Source organism: Erinaceus europaeus, chromosome 6 (genome assembly GCF_950295315.1).
Source record: "Erinaceus europaeus chromosome 6, mEriEur2.1, whole genome shotgun sequence".
NCBI lineage: Eukaryota > Metazoa > Chordata > Mammalia > Eulipotyphla > Erinaceidae > Erinaceus > Erinaceus europaeus.
Genome location: NC_080167.1, coordinates 5,108,661 through 5,131,412, shown reverse-complemented (window position 1 = coordinate 5,131,412; position 22,752 = coordinate 5,108,661). Strand labels below are relative to the sequence as shown.

General features: G+C 48.3%; 2 protein-coding genes across 4 annotated transcripts in view; one reads left to right on the top strand and one right to left on the bottom strand.

Annotated features, from left to right (window-relative positions):
- SVOP (SV2 related protein) overlaps positions 1-8,217 on the bottom strand; it is a 49,342-nt gene extending 41,125 nt beyond the window's left edge. Inside the window, 1 exon segment of the mRNA XM_016189186.2 lies at positions 8,043-8,217. Coding sequence (XP_016044672.2) covers positions 8,043-8,077 — 35 coding nt within the window. The 5' untranslated portion in view covers positions 8,078-8,217.
- An 8,593-nt stretch (positions 8,218-16,810) lies between these two features.
- USP30 (ubiquitin specific peptidase 30) overlaps positions 16,811-22,752 on the top strand; it is a 28,109-nt gene continuing 22,167 nt past the window's right edge. For 2 of the 3 annotated variants that reach the window (XM_060192934.1, XM_060192933.1), the window contains exon 1: positions 16,811-16,993. In XM_060192934.1, coding sequence (XP_060048917.1) covers positions 16,911-16,993 — 83 coding nt within the window. In that variant the 5' untranslated portion in view covers positions 16,811-16,910. The remainder of the gene's footprint in view (positions 16,994-22,752) is intronic. The other variant, XM_060192932.1, reaches the window with a different exon arrangement.

Sequence of the window (22,752 nt, the reverse complement as noted above, 5' to 3'; positions counted from 1 at the left end):
CAACAATGACATCAGTAACAACAACAATAATTAACTACAACAATAAAAAGGGCAACAAAAAGGAATAAATAAATAAATAAATTGAGTTGTAACTTCATTTATTTTTATGAGACAGAGAGAAAGAGAGAGAAGAGCACATATACTGGTACAGCCCCTTTGGAAGACGATAGGAGAGACTTTAAACAAATAAAAATGGAATTACTTTATTATCCTGCAATACCCACTATTAGGCATTTATCCAGAAGACACTCACACACTAATTAGAAGGGACACACACAGCCCTGTGTTCATAGCTGCATGATTCATAATAGCCGGAGAGTGGGAGCAGCCTAAACGCCCATCATCAGATGCCTGGCTAGAGAAGTCAAGGGATCTGCATTCCATGAAATACTACTCTGCCATCAAAAAATATGATACTGTGTCTTTTGGAATAAACTGAATGGAATTGCAGGTGATTATGCTTAGGGAAATAAATAAAGACATGAAAGACGGTTTCACTCATATGTGGAATCTAGATATCTGGTTTGCATCAACGTGCCAAAAAAAAAAAAAAGAATCCAAATAAAACAGAAACAAACTGTAAGACTTGTGAGAACTCTGGTGGTTGCTTTGTGAGCTGGTAGAATGGGGATGCAGATATCTGGTGGTGGGTATGGTGTGGAACTATACATTGTAATCTTACAATCTTATAACAAAGTATTAACAACAAATTTAAAAAAGAGCACATGGGGCGGTAGCGCAGTGGCGCAAAGCACAAGGACTGGAGGAAGGATCCCGGTTCAAGCCCCCGGCTCCCCACCTGCAGGGGATGAAGCAGGTCTGCAGGTGCCTGTCTTTCTCTCCCCCTCTATCTTCCCCTCCTCTCTCCATTTCTCTCTGTCCTATCCAACAACAACAACATCAATAACAATAATAATAACCACAACTATGGTAAATAACAACCAGGGTAACAAAAAGGGGGAAAAAAAAGAGCACATATGCTCTGGCATTTGGCATTGGCAGGGGCTGAGTCTGGGGCCCCAGTCATACAAGCCCTGCACTCCGATGCTCTAAGCTACCTCCCCTGCCCTTGAGCAGACATTAGCCTCCCTCAGCACCTCCTGCCTCCAGTATGGAGTTCGCTGGGCCTCTCTTCAGCTCCACTCTGAGAATGGCGCTTCACCCCTCCCAGTCTTCAACCAGAATCTGCTCACTTTCCTCCTCTGGCCAGTCCCTAGGAGCCAGTCCAGCTTTATTTCTTAAAACTTCTTAATACATAAAGACAGAGCTTTTGATGTTTAATTACACTGCAAAAGCCAGGCTACATTTTGAATCTGTCAGCTTCCTAAAAGCATTTATCAACTGCACAAGGCCAAGATTTCCCAAGGCAGAAAATGTACTATAAAAGAAAAGGAAAATAACAGTGACATATGCTGGATGTGGGGAGGTCTGGAGGAGGCTGGCTCACCGTTCTGGGCATTTGTTGTGTGTGTGTGTGTGTGTGTGTGTGTGTGTGTGTGTGTGTGTGTGTGTGTGTGTGTGTGTGTGTGTGTGTGTATATTTAGCATCTAACTTACCCAAATAGCAGGGAACTTTCATTTTACATAATTTTGCTATTTGAAGATGAGAAGAACTTGAGAAAATAGCTGTCAACGTGAAGATCTTGTCTGTATCATCATGTAACTCATCCCCACGCCTTAAGCTTGGGTTTGAAACTTGAATGGGGTATTTAGATACGGAAGTTGATTTAGATACGGAAGTTGCTGTTAAATCTTTCTCTCTTTTCATCTAAGCTTCTGGCCTTCTTCTGTCCCACGGGTTCACGCATCTACTAAGCTGAAAAGGAAACTTAAATTGTGGGAGGCTGGGAGACAGCTCATGGTTAGAGCATATGCCTCACTGTGTGAAGCCATGAGTTTGAACCCTGGCACCACATGGGGGCACCATGATGGCACCAGGGAGCTCCATGAATGGGGGAGTGGTATCATGGTGTTCCTTCTCTTCCTCTCCCTCAAAAATTAAATAAATAAATGCATTCTTAATATTTTTACTTTTTTTTTTTTTTTTGCCTCCAGGGTCATCGCTGGGGCTTGGTGCCTGCACTACAAATCCACTGCTCCTGGAGGCCGTTTTTTCCCATCTTGGTGGCCCTTGTTGTTATTATTGTTATTGTTGTCATTACTGTGTTGTTGTTGGGTAGGACAGAGATAAATCAAGAGAGGAAGGAAAGACAGAAAGGGGGTGAGAAGGGAGTCGGGACCTGCATAAGGTTCCCGATTCGAGCCCCCGGCTTCCCACCTGCAGGGGAGTCACTTCACAAGTGGTGAAGCAGGTCTGTAGGTATCTTTCTCTCCCCCTCTCTGTCTTCCCCTCCTCTCTCCATTTCTCTCAATTCTATCCAATAACAACAGCAATAATAACTATAATAATAATAATAATAATAATAAACATGGGCAACAAAAGAGAAAATAAATATATATTAAAATTTTAAAAAGAAAGCGGGAGTTAATTTATTTATTCAAAAAATCAGGAGTTAATTTATTTATTCAAAAAAATTATTTATTAAAAAATCAGGGAGCCAGGCAGTGGTGCAGCGGGTTAAACACACGTGAGGCAAAGCGCAGGGACTGGTGTAAGGATCCCGGTTCAAGCCCCTGGCTCCCCACCTGCAGAGGGGTCGCTTCACAGGCAGTGAAGCAGGTCTGCAGGTGTCTATCTTTCTCTCCCCCTCTCTGTCTTCCTCTCCTCTCTCCATTTCTCTCTGTCTTATCCAACAACAACGACATCAGTAGCAACAATAACAGCAACAATGATAAACAGCAAGGGCAACAAAAGGGAAAATAAAATTTTTAAAAAATCAAATAGTTCTTTTTCCAGAAGGGAAAGGGCCAGGAGAAGTCACCTGAGTGGGATGGACTAAAGCTAGACTTTTTTTTTTTTTTTTTAGATTTTTTAAAAACTTTATTTATTTAATTTGATAGGACAGAGAGACACTGAGAGGGAAGGGGGATAGAGAAGAAGAGAGAGACAGAGAGACACCTGCAGTCAGTGAAGCTCCCCCCTGCAGGTGGAAACCAGAGGCTTGAACCGGAGTCTGTGTGCATGGTAACATGTGCACTTGACCGGCTGTGCCACTGCCTGGCCCTCTAAAGCTAGATCTTGCCTAAAAAGATTTCCAAGAGAAGGGAGAAGACTGAGCCGGCACAGGATGTAGTCCAGCCCCTTGTCACGTGCAGTGGTGTCACCTGTGGCCTTGCCCCCGCCATCATCTTCTGCAATCCTCCCTCCTGCCATCTGTTCCAGGGCTCCACCAAGTTTGTCCTCCCATCAGGGCTTGAGCCCACACAGCTGCCTCTGCCTGGCATGCTTCTCACACCATTTCTTTTCCTGGGTGATTCCTACTCATCTTTAGGGGCTCAGCTCAGATGTGCCTTCCTCCAGGAAGCTTTCTCTGACTTCCCTGTTCTTAAACTGCTCTCTAGGGAGCCCTCCCAGCCACATCCCCACTCATGCCCTTTGGAATACAGGAGAGAATTCTGAGTTACTCATGCCAGTATAAGTTCAGTGTCAGCACCTCCCACCAGACTCCTTCTTCAGGTACAGAAATGTTTAGGGGGCTGAGCAGTGGCACGCACATATGAATGCACACATTATCAAGCGCAAAGACCCCAGGTTCAAGGCCCCAGCCCCCACCTGTAAGGAGGATGCTGAATGAAGCAGGTCTTTTTCTCTCCCTCTCTAGCCCCCCCCCCACCATCTCAATTTCTCTCTGTCCTATCAAATAAAGTAGGAAGGAAAGATGGAAAGATAGAGGAAAAGAAAGAGAGAAGGGGCTGGATGGTGATGCACTGGTTGAGCACACATGTTAACAATGCACAAGGACCCAGGTTCAAGCCCCTCAGTCCCCACCTATATGGCGACAGCTTTGTGAGTGGACCACCTATGGGAAAACGGGTGCCTCAAGGTACAGCCACCTCGTCAGTCTCCCCCACCTCGGGGTCGAGCAGGGAGGGCCTTGGCTTTCCAGCTCCCTGTGAATCTCCCCTGCCCACATGGGCCCCACATCCTCTCTATGTTAGCACAACAGTTCACTTCCTTGTTCTCAGACCAGTTGGTCTGCTCACTCAAATGGTTACTGGAAAGACCCTCACCATTTCCCTGTTTCCCACTCTCCTGACCATATATGGTGTAAATCAGTAACTATCTCTGAAGCCCCCAGCGGCCCCCTCCTCCCTTAACATTCCTGACCATGTCAGGCTAGGCTATAGCTGCCTTGTCCTTCCCCCTACCCCAACCTATAAAAAGCCTTGCTTGCCATACAATAAGCACGCTATTCATAGGCAAATAGTGTCCTGGGGTGATCCTTGGCTTCATCTCTTGCCGCAACCCACAGGGACAGACCCCCAGCTCGTACTCACCCCTTGTTGCCCTGGGTCCGACCCCTTCAGCCCCCTCCTCTGAGTGGGTCAGCTGACTGGGTCGGATTGAGAAGCGGGGTCACACCCCTACCTTCTCAGTTTCTGGCTGTCTCTATCCAATAAATAAATATAGATTTAAAAAAGGAGGAGGAGGAGAAATCAGAAGCACCCCTTGGGGGTGGGCAGATAATGAAGAAGTGTGCACAGGATTTGTATATGACGGGGTCCTAGGCTTTACTCCCCAGCCCCACCAAAAACCAGGGTTGAGCTAGTGGTCACAAATGACTGACCCAACAGTTGTGTGAGGCTGCCCCCAAGTGCAAGAAAGGGCAGTTTCTCCAGTCACCTTTCCTCTGCTTGCCCTCCCCACCCCTGTGAACTACTTACACGCTATTAACAGGTGGTCCCCCTTGGGACTGTCCCCATTCCAAAGTCCACTCTTGCCAAGCATATCAAAAGTACTCTTTTTTTTTTTTAACCCTATCAGGAAATCACCTTCCTACAATCTGTGTGTATATATATGTAAGGCAGCATTTCAAAAAACATCTAAGCCGTGATCACAGCTGTTCCTTTTACTTTACTCCTTAAAAAAAAAATTATTTCCGGACCAAGTTTAACTCAAATGCAAATTGAGGTTTACAGATTATAACTCTGGGGAGTGTAGCCTAGTAAGCATATTTTTAATTAATAAATATTTGAGGAGGGTGAGGTGATGATGCACCTCGTTGAACACACATGTTATAATGTACAAGGACTTGGGTTCAAGCCCCCAGTCCCCACCTGTAAGGGAAAAACTTTGCAAGTGTCTCTCTTTTTCCCTCTATATCTCCCCCTTCCCTCTCAATTTCTAACTGTCTCTATCCAATAATTAATGAAAATTTAAAAATTAATAATTTTTAAAACTTTTTCTCTCTTATTTTTATTTTATTTTTGCCAGGGCACTGCTCAGCTCTGACTTATGGTGATTTGGACAATTGAACCTGGGAGCATCAGGCATGAAAGTCACTTTGCATAACCATTATGCTATCTACCCCCATGCAATTTTCAAATGTAATAATAATCACATCTAATGTATATTGGATGTTTTGTATTGGCCAGGTAGATACTTCATACACAGCTCATTTGGCCTTCACAATAACTCAGTGAGTCACATACTATTATGTCTCCATTTCATGGCGAGGGAAACTGAGTCTCAGGAAGGTTAAGTTACATACTCAAAGTCACACAGCCAGGAAGTTGCACAGTTAGGATTGTCTTACCCAAGAGACAAGGCTCTTAGCTAGTATGCAACTTGGTGTTTCTAATAGATACTATACCTATATGCAAGTTTGAAATATCAGAGAGAATAATAAGAAGCAATATCATGAGAAAGAATAGTAAGGAGAAACTTAATGTGTGGGGCTCAGGGAGGCATTTACTTCTCATTCTTGTCTTTTCAGTTTTGTCTGACATGGGCTGGTGAAATGGCTCACGTAGGGGGTGCGCTGCTTTGCCATGTGTGCGACCCTGGTTCAAGACCAGCAGCCACTGCACTGAAGAGAGCTTCGGCACTGTGGTCTCTTTCACTCTCTCTACCTCTCTGTCTCAATCTTAAAATAAATATGTAAATAAATATGATTTAGCCTATATATACATTAGCAGACTGTACATTAACATAGTAACTAAATGGATTTTTAAAAGTCCATTAGTAGAAACTTTAAAAATTATTTTTAGTTTTGCTTTTTTTTAACATTTTCTTTTTTAAATTTTTTATCTTTTTATTTATTATTGAATAGAGACAGTCAGAAATTGAGAGGGGAGGGGGTGGTAGAGGGGGAGAGAGACGGAGAGACATCTGCAACCCTGCTTCACCACTTGTGAAGCTTTCCCCCTGCAGGTGGGGACCAGGGGCTCAAACCCAGGTCCTTGCTCACTGTAACATGTGTTCTCAACAAGATGCGCCACCACCCGGCCCCCATTTTTAGTTTTTCTATGGAAGAGGGAATTATCACAAAGTGTCATGTCTGTATTCATATTAGATAAAACATACATGAATCTTTGAATAATTGGCAAACCTCACCTGCTTTCACATACTTGAAAATGTATCTCAGTCGAACGACAGAATATATACTGTATTCTTATTCTGAGTTCCAAACTTCATACTTCAGTTCCTGAATGATTTTTTTTATTTTAAGTAATAAGATTGCTGTATGACATGTATATTCATTTAGATTTCATAGGAGACAGAGAGAATTTCATAAGAGAGAGAGAATCAGAGAACCACTCTGGTGCATGTGGTACCAGGGATCAAACCAGGAGCCTCAGTTGTGCAAGTCTTGCCATCTGCCAGCTGAGCTATTTCCTCAGCCACGTGAACATAGTTATTCTCAGTGAAGGAGATGGGCTTTGTATAAGAAATCTGTGCTTGGATATGTACATTTTTGAGTTCTGGGTATCATCAGTCAGTACCCTCTAGCATGTGTGGAATAGTGAATTACATAACATATATCATTTGTAGACCAATTAATAGAAACTTTAAATTAATTAGGATATTGCAAGAAAAATTCATTTTGCATTGAAAGAGAAGTAAACATGACAGTACTCATAGCCTCAGAGACCTGTATCAGTCACACTAAAAGTCACTTGGGAGAATTCCTCAGTGAATCAGAGAGAAAAAAAAATTTTTTTTTTCAATTCAAGAAAATATACTCACAACCTTTTCAACAAACTCAAATAGTGTCTACATTTACCACCCCAAATTACCAGTGATTCTAAGAATAAAAATGAAGATGCTCAGAAATGTTCTCTTCAATACCCCAACCTCAGACACTTGGAATCTGGTTATCAACAGACCACCTCTGGCTTGCAGTTGGAGAACTATGTCTGCTCCTCTCCAGGTCCTTGCCCTTCATAAGACTTGCTTGCAATCCCTGGGCCCCTCAAGATTCTAGAACAGATTTGGTGCCCGTTAAAATGTGCGTCCTGTAAGCCCAGCCTGGCTGATGTTCCACAGCTAGAGAGCCTCTCACCCCCAGCTAGCTGTTACAAAAGCCTTTCATTCAAAAAAGGCAAGAGGCTTCAGCCAGGGAGCACAGCCCTCTCGTTCACACACTTCATAAACAACCAGACTTTGCCCCAGCTACTCCTCCAGCTAGACACACCAGCTTTTAGAAAACCACTTTACAACCTCCATATCATTACCTTCCAAAAGACCTTGCCAAAGGAAAAAAAGAGGGGGGAGGAGGAATTTCACAGCACAGGAGAGAAGCTAACAAGGACCCATGTCATCCTGTGGGCTCATCAAATTCAGTCCACATTTCAAACAGACAGCAGCAGCGAATGCCTCTTTCACGCACAGACCTTGAAACCCCTTTCGAGTTGAGTTTAATTAAAAAGGAGACTATATCCCCGTAGCTCCCCAATTAAGATTCACATGGAGGGGAGGGGGGATCTGGATGCAGAGGCTGGACTGTTAGAAAAATGGCTTATGTGCTCCAGGCCTGAATCTCTCCTCTGAAATAGCCCCCCCGTTGGCAATGCAAGGAGCATTGCACAGTTGCTCCCAAGCAGGCTCCCTTTTTTTTTTTTTTAATGATTTTATTTTTAAAGGCAAGCCAGTCTGGCTGCCCCCACACCCTCTCACCCCCCCCCCCCCAGGAGACTCACGGCAGCTGCCTCAGCTGGAATAAGTCCTCCTCCATGTCCGCGCTGCGCCAGGACCAGCCCTGCTCATGGCCTTTACATGGTGTTGGCGGAGGACGCACGCCTTTCAGCACCGGGGCGCCGGACAGCTCCTCGCCGCTTCCTCCCACGGCGGCTGCAGGGGGGAAGGAGCGCGGCCGCCCCCGGACAAAGCGAGCGCGCGCGGCGGTGGGCGGGGCCAGCGGGCGCGCGCGGCGATGGGCGGGGCGAGCGGGCGCGCGCGGCGGTGGGCGGGGCGCGGACGCGCGCGGCGATGGGCGGGGCGAGCGGGCGCGCGCGGCGGTGGGCGGGGCGAGCGGGCGCGCGCGGCGGTGGGCGGGGCGCGGACGCGGGGGCGGGAGCCCTGCTGCTGCTGCTGCTGCTGCTGCTGCTGCTGCTGCTGCTGCTGCTGCTGCTTTGCTGGCTGATGGGCGGCTGCTGCCCTGGGCGCCCCTAGAACCCAGCACCAACCTGTGAAATGTCTGTCGAGGTAGCATTGAACATGCCTCTCCTGGTGTTTATTTGTGGGCGCTCGTTTATGCTCTTGGCATAGCCTTCTTAGAAGCCTAGGCTGCAGTCACAAGTGGAGGGAATGAACCTAGCTTTGATCCAGATTGATTGATTTATTTTTGGATAGAGACAGAAACTGAGAGGCAAGGGGAGGTAGAGAGGAAGAGAGAGAGGCACCCGCAGCTCTGTTTCGTTGTTCATGAAGCTTTCCCCCTAAAGATGGGATAGGAGGCCTCTCGAACCCACATCCTTGTTCATTGTAGCGTGTGCACTCAACTAGGTGCTCCACCACCTGGTCCCCCAGATTTATTTATTTATTATTATCATTATTATTATTGCTGTTTCTTTTTATCTTTGAAAGAATAACTTTTTAAATTAGTATCTTTATTTATTTATTGTATAGAGACCGTCAGAAGTCGAGACAGAGGGGATAATAGGGAGAGAGGCTGAGAGACACCTGCAACATGCTTCACCACTCGCAAAGCTTTTCCCCTGCAGGATGGGATTGGGCTCTCGAACCTGGGTCCTTGCACATTGTAACATGTGCGCTCAACCAGGTGTGCACCTGGCACCTTATGTATGTTTTTTAAGGAGAGAAGGAGAGCATCACTCTGGCATGGAGGGATGTTAAGTAAGGAGGGACCGAACTAGGCCCTCACCCATGCAAATCCTATATTCTACACCTGGGCTGCCTCCATGTTCCAATCTTCTTTTCTCTTCTCTTTCTTTTATTTTATTGTAATGAAAGCTACAGAAAGAGATGCCTGAGCCTTGCTTAGCTCTGGCTGATGGTGGTGCTGGGGATTGAATTTGGGACTTCAGAGCTCCAGTCATGAAAGTCATATATATATATTCCCTTTTGTTGCCCTTGTTGTTTTATTGTTGTAGTTATTGATGTTGTCCTTTTTGGATAGGACAGAGAAATGGAGAGAGGAGGGGAAGAGAGAGACCGACACCTGTAGACCTGCTTCACCGCTTGTGAAGCCACACCCTACAAGTGGGGAGCCTGGGCTGGAACCGGGATCCTTACGCCAGTCCTTTATGTGCTTTTTGCCACATGCGCTTAACCCGCTGTGCTACTGCCCGACTCCCCATGAAAGTCTTTTGAGTCACCATTATGCTGTCTCCCCAGCCCTCAATTTCGTCTGTAATGTATTTATCTACCAAAGTACTGTTTGGGGCCTCAAAAGTGGTCCAGTGGATAAAACACTGTTGTTGTTTTTTTCCTCCAGAATTATCAGTGGGGCTTGGTGCCTGTATTAGGAATTCACTGCTCCTGGAGGCTATTTTTTTTCCCCTTTTGTTGCCCTTGGTGTTTATCGTTGTTGTTATTGCTGTCATTGTTGTTGGATAGTGTTAGCGAGCTAAAATCAAACCACCATCCACTGCAAGGAAGCAAAAGATGTTTATTCACGAATTTGAATCCGGGCCGAGTGGTGACTGACAGCAGTCCACCAGCTCGACCCTGAACAGGGCTCAAACCATGCAATTTATAGGATTTCTGAGTACATTCTGGGTGGGGAAATATGCAAAACGAGGATTCCATAACTCACTCAATAACACTCTATAGAAAGCGCGGGATCCAATTAAAATCAAGCATTGTAACACACCCAGCAACCTATAGGAATTGTCTAATTTCAAGTCTTTATGCAAAATAAGGTTACCACACTTTCCCGCCATCTGCTGTAACCATCCAGCCATCTGCTGTAACCATCCGGTAAACAGCATTCCTCAAACCTTGTGCAAAGGCCCTGATAAGGCTTGCCCCCATGCAGGGTCTTTCAAGCAACTTGCAAAACAACTGATGGCCTTCATTAATTAGGTCCTGTTTTTCAAGGGGAAAGGGCAAGGAATTTTCCATCTCACACTGCAAGCAGAAAAGCAACTATACTTAAAACTCATACTTAAAATTATACTTAAAGCAATTCTAAAGCTACTGCTTCTAACAGATAGGACAGAGAGAAATCAAGAGAGGTGGGAAGACAGAGGGGGAGAGAAAGACAGACACCTGCTGAACTGCTTCACCGCTTGTGAAGCGATCTCCATGCAGGTGGGTACCTGGGGGCTTGAACCAGGATCCTTACACTGGTCCTTGTGTTTTGTGCTTTGCGCTATGTGCGCTTAACCTGTTTAACCCGGCCCTCAACACTGAACTTTCAGGCATGAGGTCCTGAGTTCCATTCATGGCATCCTATGTGCCAGAGTGATTCTCTGGTTCTCTCTCCCATAAATAAATAAATCTTAGAGAATGAAATATATATATATATATGTCACTGTTTAAGGGACCTAAGATGAAGTGGGGAGAGGAGAGAGCTCACATTTAGGTTTGAGGGCCCTGGTACCTCATGGAAACACCAAGAAGGAACCCTGTAGGTGGTGGGACAGTGCTGTGGTGTCTTTCTCTCTCTCCCTCTCCTCTCAATATAAAATTTTTTAAAAAAAAATTGTACTGGGGAGATCACTTAGCAGTATCAAGTATGTGCAAGACCCTGGTTTCATCCCTCAGTGCCTCATTAAAAAAAAAGATTACTGGGAGTTGGGCGGTGGCACAGCAGGTTAAGCAAAGGTGGCGCAAAGCACAGGGCCAGTGTAAGAATGCTGGTTCGAGCCCCCGGCTCCCCACCTGCAGGGGAGTCACTTCACAGGCAGTGAAGCATGTCTGCAGGTGTCTATCTTTCTCTCCCCTGCTCTGTCTTCCCCTCCTCTCTCCATTTCTCTCTTTACTATCCAATAACGATGACATCAATAACAACAATGATAACTACAATAAAAAACAAGGGCAACAAAAGGGAAAATAAATAAATAAATAAAAATTATTACGTGAACATGGACTATGTGTAAGGCACTGGACCCAGCAGAGGACTAACTGGTCATGTCACTGTTAACTGGAGCTCAAGTTACTTATTTATTTTTGCCTCCAGGGTTATTGCTGGAACTTGGTATTGGCACTAAGAATCCACTATTCCTGTCAGCCATTTTTCCCCTTTTCCCCCCATTTTATTCTATAGGACAGAGAGAAATTGAGAGAGAAGGGGGAGATAGAAAGATAGACACCTGCAAACCTGCTTCACAGCCTGTGAAGTGACTCCCCTGCAGGTGGGGAGCTGGGGGCTCAAACCAGGATCCTTATGCCGGTCCTTGCACTTTGTGCCACCTGCGCTTAACCCGCTGCACGGTAGCCCAACTCCCTTAAATTGTCATTCTTACAAGCAGTAGAAAATTATCTTTTGGGGAGTCCGGCTGTAGCACAGCAGGTTAAGCGCAGGTGGCGCAAAGCACAAGACCGGCATGAGGATCCCGGTGAAGCAGGTCTGCAGGTGTCTATCTTTCTCTCCCCCTCTCTGTCTTCCCCACCTCTCTCCATTTCTCTCTGTCCTATCCAACAATTAAGACAACAATAATAACTACAACAATAAAACAACAAGGGCAACAAAAGGGAATAAATAAATAAATATTTTTTTTAAATTATCTTTCAAAAAAAATTATCTTGATAAAAATCAGGTTTAGACCTCTGCTGATTAAAGCACCACTTGTGTACATAGCGGGTGACTTTCTTTTCTTTATTTATTTTTTCCTTTTTTAAATTATTACCAGCGCTGCTCTACTCTGGCTTATGTTGGTGCCTGGGATCAAACCAGGGACTTTTCAGCCTCAGGCAAGACAGCCTCTTTGCATAACTGTTATGCTATCTCCCCTGTTCATCAGGTGCCTTGTTTTTTGGTTTTTTTTTTTAAGATTTTATTTATGAGAAAGATAGGAGGAGAGAGAAAGAACCAGACATCACTCTGGCACATGTGCTGCCGGGGATCAGACTTGGGACCTCATGCTTGAGAGTCCAGTGCTTTACCACTGTGCCACCTCCCGGTGGTGGGAGTTGTGTCTCTTATCCCACAATCTTGTTTACATTATCAAATCACTAATAATTAAAAAAATAAAAACTGAAAAAAAAATACATGTTCTGGGAGAAGAAGACAGATCAAAAGGGAAAGATATCATGGAACTGATCGCTCTGCGTGGAGCTTCTCCTGCTATTAGGATGCTCGCAGGTGGTGCCTGGGTTTGAACTGGGGCTTTGAGCTTGGTAAGGACCATGCTTTATTGGGTAAACTGTCTCCAGATCCTTGCTAACTTTCATTGTTAATTCTTCTTTTAACACTGATTATTGAAGAATGTGTTCCTTGATTTCCATATATTTATGAAATCCCTGAATTTCCTTCTGTTATTGATGTCTAATTTGATTCAATTGTCATCAGTGAACATACTTTGTATAATTGCAATCTTTTAAAGTTTATTGAGACTTGTTTTTTTTTAAATGTTTTTATATTTATTTATTCCCTTTTGTTGCCCTTGTTCCCTTTTGTTTTATTGTTGTCGTCGTTGTTGGATAGGACAGAGAGAAATGGAGAGAGGAGGGGAAGACAGAGAGGAGGAGAGAAAGACAGACACCTGCAGACCTGCTTCACCGCCTGTGAAGCGACCCCCCCCCCCAGACTTGTTTTGTGGTCTAACATATGGAAGCCATCTTGGAGAATTTTCTATGTGCACTTGGAAGGCAATGTTTCTACTGTTGCTGCATGGAGACTTCCAAAGATTTCTGTGAGGTCCAGTTGGCCTTGAGTCTTCTGCTGTTTGTCTTATTCATTTGGGGGGGGGGGGGGAGTTGGTATACTGAGGATTCAAATGTGTGATTTTTTTTTTTTTAAGAGCGACAGACCACAGCACCAAAGCCTCCTCCCATACAGTGGGACCAGGCTTGAACCTGGGTCTTGACATGGCAAAGCAGTGCCCTCAAACATGTAATTTTATCACCATGGTGCTTTTTCTCACAGAGATACAGAAAAAAAGAGGGGGGCTAAAGTTTCCCTCATTGCTAGTACTCACATGTGGTATGCCAGGGTCTCAAACCCAGGGCATGTGATAGGAAAGCAGGCAACTGTGTTTCACCCTCCATGAAGCTTTCTCTGTGCAGGTGGGGACCAAGGGCTTGAACCTGGCCTCTTGCACGCTGTAATGTATGCTCTCAAGGAGGTACACCACCATCCAACCCCACCATTCTGATTTCTTTTCTTTCTTTTTTTTTTTTTTTTTAAAGATTTTATTTATGAGAAAGGAGGAGAGAGAAAGAACCAGACATCACTCTGGCACGTGTGCTGCCAGGGATCGATCTTGGGACCTCATGCTTGAAAGTCCAAAGTTTTATCACTGCGCCGCCTCCCGGACCACACCATTCTGATTTCTAATTTTGTCTTTTTTTCCTGCTGTTTGGGGGTTGAATACAGGGTCTGGCATCCGTGTTTACAGATGAGCCCTGATAAACATTAAGCCTATAAAAGGAGCCTGAGATGAAAACCTTTGAGAACCAATGACTACAGTCTTGGTTTCTGTACTAAAGCTGTTGCCATGACTTGCCCTGGAGTTGGGGGAAGTGAAGAAAAGATGGGGTAACTTTTTTTTTTTTTTTTTTTAAGATAGAGGGAGAAAGAGACCATAACATCCAAGCTGCCTTCAATGTTGTGAGCCCTGGGCTCAGGCCTAGATCATGCACATGGCAAAGCAGTGCCCTGGACTGGGCGGATTCTATTATTTTATTTTTTTTCTAAATATATTTTCTTATTTACTATTGGATAAAGACAAGAGAAATTGAAAGGAGGAGATAGAGAGGGAGACAAAGAGACACCTGCAGCCCTGCTTCACCACTCCTGATGCTTTCCCCCTACAGGTGGGGACCAGGGGTTTGAACCCGGGTCCTTGAGCGCTGTAATGTGAGCACGACCAGATGCACCACTGCCTGGCCCCTAGGATAACTTTTTTTCTAACTCTCCTATATTGTGCTGGCCAATATGGTCGCCCCTGGTCACATGTGAGTATTGAGCACAGGAAGCAGCTGGCTCAAATCGAGATGCACTGAATGCAAGAAACAGATGTAAAGAGCTCCTAGTATTTATTTATTTATTTTTTTTATGTAGAAAGGGTATTATTTTGGATCTCCTGAGTCAAGTTAAATACATTTACCAGAAGGCACAGCTTAAAAGACTCATCAATCAAGACATGCAGTCTGAAATCAAACACACAGTTCCAGGACTTGGAGAGAGAGGACTGGTTCAGAATTACTCAAAGCCAGAATGTAACAATAGTCTCTCAAATCCCTTCTACCTGGGGAGTCAAACACAAGGTGTTTTCTAGGGTGGAGAGATGAGGAGCGGGATCTCTATCCTCTCGCACAAGTACATCTCTTGGCTACTGTTGCAGCCGGGACTTGATTGCACAGTTACACAGGGTCTAGGCTACAACTTGGTTGTTTTTGCTGGGGAGGGGGGGGGTGCGGGGGGGGAGACAGACTAATGTTCCATAGCAGGAAGCTCCTTCAGTAAGGTAAAGCTGGGTTCAAACCTGGGGCAAGCACTAGGCAAAGCAGCTGCACTATCCAAAAGAGCTATTTATATTGTCAGGGGCTTCAACACTGTTAACGTCGATCCCATCTGCTTTTTTTTTTTTTTTTTTTTTTTAATTTGCATGTAATTATCAAATACAAGTTAAGCGTGGCTCTCTTTTCTTTTTCTTTATGGTGGGGTGGATGAATGGTTTACAGTCGACAAGTAAAATAGTTGTTGGTACGTGTGCAACATCCACATAACAATCTAACCCCCACTAGGTCCTCCCTCCTCTGCCGTCATGTTCCAGGAACTGAACCCTCACCCTCCACCCCAGAGTCTTTGACTTTGGTGCAATACACCAGCTCCAGTCCAAGGTCTGCTTAGTGTTTTCCCTTCTGACCTTGTTTCTCAACTTCTGCGAGATCATCCCATGTTCATCCTTCTCTTTCTGATTTATCTCACTTCACAGAATTCCTTCAAGCTCCATCCAAGATGAGGTGAAGCAGGTGAATTTGCTATTTTTCACAGCTGAATAGTATTCCATTGTGTATCTAGACCACAACTTGCTCAGCCACTCATCTGTGGCTGGACACCTGGGTTGCTTCCAGGTTTTGGCTATTACACATTGTGCTGCCAAGAACATATGTGTACACAGATCTTTTTGGATGCGTTGGGTTCCTTAGGACCGATCCCCAGAAGAGCAGTTGCAGGGTCATAGGGTAGGTCCACTTCCAGCCTTCTGAGAGCTCTGCAGACTCGTCTCGACGGCAGCCAGTCCGTGGGCTCCTTCCTTCTACTCCTACGGGGCAGTGCTATTCTAAAAAGGCACATCTGTCCCCGCAGTTCCTGCCACAGGTATGCCGCGACAAAAACAACAAAAAACAAACTCGTTTTCGATGTCAGGGCGTGAGGTTGGATGCGGGCTGGGAGGAGACAGCGGCGGCATGTTTCTACAGACTGTCCTGCCAGAGTCTCCAAGGTCGTGGGTTCAATCCCCAGCACCACCATAAATAAGCCCAAGCTGCTCAGAGCTCTAAAAGTTAAAATAGGGAGTCGGGCGGTGGCGCAGCGGGTTAAGCGCACGTGGCGCAAAGCGCAGGGACCGGCTTGAGGATCCCGGTTCGAGCCCCCGGCTCCCCACCTGCAGGGGAGTCGCTTCACGGGCGGTGAAGCAGGTCTGCAGGCGTCTTTCCCCTCCTCTCCTCTCTCCATTTCTGTCCTATCCAACAACAACATCAATAATAATAACTACAATAAAACAACAAGAGCAACAAAAGGGAATAACTATTTTTTTAAAAAATTTTTAAATAAACTTTAATGAATAAATTTTTTAAAATAGTGGTCCTGGAGGTGGCGCAGTGGATAACGCATCGGACTCTCAAGCATGAGGTCCTGAGTTCAATCCCCGGCAGCACATGGACCAGAGTGACGTCTGGTTCTTTCCCTCTCTCTCCCTCTCCTTTTTCATGAATAAATAAAGAAAATCTTTAAAATAAATAAAAAATAATAACATTGGATGCAGCCTTCCGGCTGTCGCGAGCCCCTTGCCCCCCGCGACCCGCTTCTGCCCGGCCCGCGACAACGGCGGCCCAGGCCCGACCCCGCGCCCGACCAGGGCGGCCCTGAGCGCAGCGAGAAACCACGCCGACTCCGGGGCTCCGCCGCATGTGGAGCGTCGCCCTGACGAACGCGGCAAAGCCCCACGCGAAGCGGCTGCAAGGAGCCGGGGACGCGCTTAGCGACCGCGGAAAAAGGGCGCAGGAAATGGCCGGACACGGACAGGGTCCCGCGGCTCTTGCCTTCCGGCGGCGCCTGCTTCCGGTCTCTTCCAGGCGTGCGCTCTGCACTTCCTTCCCCCCCGGGAGCGCGGGCTGTGGCCGCGGGTTCCGCCGCCCGAGGAGCCTGCCGAGCCCTGGGTCCCGTGGCCTGGCGGCGGCGGCGGCGGCGGCGGCGGGCTCCCGCGGTCGCGATGCTGAGCTCCGGGGCCGAGGCGGCGAGGGCCGCGGCCGACAGGGCCCTGCAGCGCTTCCTGCGCACCGGGGCGGCCGTCAGGTGAGCGTCGGGGGGGTACGGGACACGGGGCGGCTGGGGAGCCTCCCCCCCAACCTGGGCCCGGGGCGGCCGATCTCGCTTGTCCGGGGGCGCCGGGGCTGGGGCGGCCATTCCGGGTGGGGGGACTTGTGCGCCAGGAAGGTGGGACTCGGGGGGCTGCAGCTCTAGGGCCACGCCAGCTCCGCCTGCACCCCCAAACCCTGTCGGCGCGACCCCTCGCCCCCCGCTGCCTGTCAGTGGCCCCAGGACACCCCGGGGACCCCCAGGTGTCTGCTTCCTGCTGGAGCCTCGAGTTCTCCCACCCCGGGGCCTCGTGGGGCCTCGCGGGCCTCCCGTGACCCTTGACCCCTTGCGGGGTGCCCTCCGCGCTGGGGTCTTCAGCCGTGTGGTCAAGGCCATCGTCTCGCCACGCCCTCCCCTCACCCCACTGCCAGCACCCTCCCCGCCCGCCCCCAGCCCCTGTGATGTTGGGGGCCCCCCACTTGGGTGGGATCCGGCTGTTACTGATTCCCAGTCTTGCAGCCGCCCCCTCCATCTGCTCAGGCTCCCAGTCCTGCCTCCGTCCGGCCAGGACCCCGAGCCGTGTCAGCTCCCCAATTCCTAGATGGGTCTTTACCCCTCCCCACCCCACCCCCCTACCATGTGGGTTCCCCCCTGGGCCACCAGGTGCCAGTACTGAACACCTCTCCCCACTATCCTCAACCTGAAGGGACAGACCTGTTGCTGGGCGCTTCCTCCCCGGGGTTGGAGCAGGTGCAGAGGACACTTCATTGGGGGGGGCACTCAGCTGCTCCCCCTGACCCCTCCAGCTCCCCCTGCTTCCCATGCCCCCAGCTCCCCCTGCTCCCTGAGCTCCCCCTGCTCCCCCAGACCCCTCCAGCTCCCCCTGCTTCCCATGACCCCAGCTCCCCCTGCTCCCTGAGCTCCCCTGCTCCCCCTGACCCCTGAGCTCCCCCTGCTTCCCATGCCCCCAGCTCCCCCTGCTCCCTGAGCTCCCCTGCTCCCCCTGACCCCTCAGCTCCCCCTGCTTCCCATGCCCCCAGCTCCCCCTGCTCCCTGAGCTCCCCTGCTCCCCCTGACCCCTCAGCTCCCCCTGCTTCCCATGACCCCAGCTCCCCCTGCTCCCTGAGCTCCCCTGCTCCCCCTGCTCCCTGAGCTCCCCTGCTCCCCCTGAACCCCTCCAGCTCCCCCTGCTTCCCATGCCCCCAGCTCCCCCTGCTCCCTGAGCTCCCCCTGCTCCCCCTGACCCCTCAGCTTCCCCTGCTTCCCATGCCCCCAGCTCCCCCTGCTCCCTGAGCTCCCCCTGCTCCCCCTGACCCCTCCAGCTTCCCCTGCTTCCCATGCCCCCAGCTCCCCCTGCTCCCTGAGCTCCCCCTGCTCCCCCTGAACCCCCCAACCTCCCTCCTCCTCCCCGAGCTCCCCCTGCCCCCCTGTTCCCTGTGGTTCTGGGCCTGCAGACAGTCCTGCCTGCACTGCTGCAGTCAAGCTGGCCAGAGCTGGGAGGGGAAACCAAGTCATTTCAGCTCCCGGCCCTGCTGTCCTCTTGTCCTGTTGCAGAGAGGGGTGGGGCGGGGAGAGGGTTCCCTGTGTCCCCACTGGCCCCAGATGTTCAGTTCATGCTCTTCAGAGTCTCTGGGCCTGTCAGCTCCAGGTGACACTTTCTTTCAGTTACTCTCCCGAGTGTTGTGGTTTAAAGTAGACTTAGCGGATGGCATCTTGCTGCTTCGTGCACACAGGGAGGGAGGGTTTAAGTATGTCATGAGGGAGAGTGAGAAGCCAGTGTCACCTCCAGGCCGTGAGGTTCCAGAGGCTGAAGCTGGGACCTCAGGCATTGGAGTCCTGTGCTCTGTGGTTGAGCGCCCCCACCAGTCGCCGTGGCTGAGCCTGTGCTCTGTGGTTGAGCGCCCCCACCAGTCGCCGTGGCTGAGTCCTGTTGGTTTCTCTGTGCCAAGGGGGCTGAGGACAGAAGCTGCCCCTCTGGACTGATGTGAGCACAAGATAATCAAAGCGCCTGCTGCAGACTGTGCGCCCTGTGTTTGCTGTGGGGCTGGCGTGTGTGTGTGTGTGTCTGTGTGTGTGTGTCTGTGTGTGAGTATGTGAGTATGTGTGTCTGTGTGTGTCTGTTTGAGTGTGTCTGTGTGTGTGTGTGTCTGTGTGAGCACAAGATAATCAAAGCGCCTGCTGCAGACTGTGCGCCCTGTGTTTGCTGTGGGGCAGGCGTGTGTGTGTGTGTCTGTGTGTGTGTGTGTGTGTCTGTGTGTCTGTGTGTGTGTGTGTGTCTGAGTGTGTCTGTGTGTGTGTCTGTGTGTGTGTGTGTGTCTATGTGTGTGTGTGTCTGTGTCTGTGTGTGTCTGTGTCTGTGTGTGTGTGTGTGTGTGTGTGTGTGTAGAGAGAGAGAGAGACTTGTAAATCGTCTAGTGTTGCAGTCATGGCCCTGTCCAGCCTTCCCAGGCATGTCTGTGACTGTATACTTATTGTGAAAAGTCAACACACAGGCGTCTTAAGACATGCCAAGAAAAACTTCTTCCTTTTTTTTTTTTTTTTTTGAAATTTCTTGGTTTTCTGAGGTGACATTGGTTTACCAGATTGTGTCTTCGAAGTATAATATCACACCTCTTCAGAGCACACTACCACACCACACACACCACGAAAATACCAATATCTTTCCACCAAACTCTCCGGCATCCTCCCCCACCCCCACAGCCTCCTACCTGTGCCAGCCTCTCCCCCGCCCCGTTCTGCCGTCCAGATTTAGAGGTTCCCTCGCTGTGCTTCTCTATGCTCCCCCGTGAGTGAGATCATTCAGGATTTTCTTTTTATAGAAGTCCTTTTTTACATTCTTTGTAAGGCCATTTTATGGGTGATGCCTTTCATTAACTGTTGCTTGTCTGGAAAGCTCCTGATCACTCCTTCACCCCAGAGCACTTGCCTGCTGGTGGAGAGCACTCTTGGTTGGGGGTCTTAGCCATTAAGAGCTGCTGACTGTGCTGGGCCAGGGCCTGCAGTGTCTGAAATCAGCGTTTAGTCTTACAGGGGGTTCCACCCAGGTGACTCACTGCTTGGAGCCTTTTTTTTGGTCATTGGTCTTGGTCATGTCAATTATAATGTTCCTTTATTTATTTTTTCCCTTTTGTTGCCCTTGTTGTTTATTGTCATTGATGTAGTTATTATTATTGTTGTGATTGATGTTATCATTGTTGGATAGGAGAGAGAAATGGAGAGAGGAGGGGAGAGAGACAGACACCTGCAGACCTGCTTCACCGCCTGTAAAGCGATTCCCCTGCAGGTGGGGAGCCGGGGGCTCGAGCTGGGAGCTCAGACCAGGATCCTGATGCTAGTCATTGTGCTTTCTGCCATGTGTGCTTAACCCACTGCGCCACCACCCAGCTTCCTCCTTTATTTTACTTTATTTTATTTAATTAATAATTTCACCAGAGTCCTGCTTAGCTCTGGCTTATGGTGGTGCTGGAGATTGAACCTGGGGCTGCAGAGCCTCAGTCATGAGTCTTTTGCTGAACTATTATTTTGTCTCCCCAATCCTAGTTATAATGTATCTCTGTGTGCATCTCTGGGTTTACATTGTAGTACTATCATCATTATTTTTATCAGAGCCCCGCTCAGCTCTCGCTTATGGTGTTGCCAGGAATTGAACCTGGAACCTCTGGTGCCACAGACAGGAAAGTTTGTTGTGTGAACCACTATGGTTTTCCTCCTAATCCTGGATTTATTTTGTTTGGAGTAGTTTGAGCTTCTTGGATCTGAGTTTCCGTCTCCTTCCTCAGCTTAGGGAAATTCTTGACCATCTTCTCTTCAAGTAAGAATTCTGATTCTTCTTCTCCGGACACCTCAATGCTGTGAATATTGTTTTTCTTGATACTGTCCCATGACCCTTAAATTATCTTCATTTGTTTTAGTTCTAGTTTCATTTTGCTCTCCCCATTTTGCTCCTCTCTCTCTCTCTCTGTCTCTGTCTCTCTCTCTGATTTCCTTGACCCAACTCTCAGGCTTACCACTTCAGCCTTTGACTTATGTCTGTCGGCTCTCTTCTTTAGCAGAGAAGTGTCTGAGTATCTGGGTCTACCTCTCACTTAACTGTCTGCCTTGTTGCTCCATTTTGGTGAGTTTCATTAGTGTCATTGCTTTAAAAACCCTTCTCGGAAAGTTTGCTTGGCTCTGTTGGATTGGGAGTTTTCCCCAGACTATCTTGATCAACAGTGAAGGTGGCACCTTCTGTCTTCTAAGGATGTCTGGTGCTTCCCAGGCTGTGTGCTGCAGTGGCCCGGGCAGCAGCCAGGGCCTCATGGCCACAGGTGTCTGCCTAGCAGAGGCTCTAGCACCAAGATGGAGTCAGTCTGGGTAGTTGCCAGTGGCCTAGTTGTCTCAGGTGAGGGTCAGGTCTGAGAAGAGGCTGGGCCTCCATTGCCTGTGTTGACAAGACACACTCGGGGGATGATAAGCAACAGAGTCTGGCAGACAGCCAGAGAAGACAGGGAGCCCCCTAGCTGGCCAGCAGTCAGGAGCACACTGGTGAGTGCAGGCTCTGCGTGTCTGCCTGGAGTTAGCATTCCTGCTTCGTGTCTTTGAGTTCCCATCTACTCCTGCTTCTGTGTAGGGGTGGGTGGAGCTCTCCTCCCCAAACCTGCCTCCAGGGTCTCTTCCTCTGGAATCGACTTCCAATATGGCCTCTGGAGGTCCACCCTCAGCAACTGGCGGAGAGCCCTTCAGACTGCTGTGACTTCCTTTCTGTTCACCGCCGATACCTCCTTGTCTCCAGTTGAAATGTAGTGAGAATAGGATTGGGAGGGTTTTTTTTTTTAATATTTACTTATTTATTACCTCTTGTTGCCCTTGTTGTTTTATTGTTGTAGTTATTATTGTTGTTGTTGTTATTGATGTCATCGTTGTTGGATAGGACAGAGAGAAATGGAGAGAGGAGGGGAAGGCAGAGAGGGGGAGAGAAAGGCAGACACCTGCAGACCTGTTTCACCACCTGTGAAGAGACTCCACTGCAGGTGGGGAGCCAGGGGGCTGGAACTGGGATCCTTACGTCGTTGGTCCTTGCGCTTTGCGCCACCTGCGCTTAACCCACTGCGCTACCGCCTGACTCCCGGATTGGGAGTTTCTTATAGCCCTGCTCCATGGGTGAAAATTCTGCACCTTCAGGGTCTCTTTCAGTTGTAGCTTCTTGTCACACAGTGGAAGTTCTCTCTCGGGGAGAGGGCTTTTCTATGTCCTTACCACCGGGATGCTGACCTTTTGTCCCTTGCTGAGGAAGCTGCTGTGTCAAGGCTTCACATTTGCTTCTGTGTACTCTTGCATGGATTGGTCAGGAGTCACTTTCCTGAATAAAACTAAGATTATACTGCTCAGTGACCTATAATAAAAAAATTATTTATTTATTATTTATTCCCTTTTGTTGCCCTTGCTGTTTTATTGTTGTAGTTATTATTGATGTTGTCGTTGTTGGATAGGACAGAGAGAAATCGAGAGAGGAGGGGAAGACAGAGAGGGGGAGAGAAAGACAGACACCTACAGACCTGCTTCACCGCCTGTGAAGCGACTCCCCTGCAAGTGGGGAGACGGGGGCTCGAACCGGGATCCTTAGGCTGGTCCTTGCAGCTTTGCACCACATACTCTTAACCCGCTGTGCTACTGTCGGACTCCTTATACTTTTTAAAAAATTATTATTATTGATTTAATAGTGATTGACAAAACCATAGGATAAGAGGGGTACAATTCCACACATTTCCCACTACCAG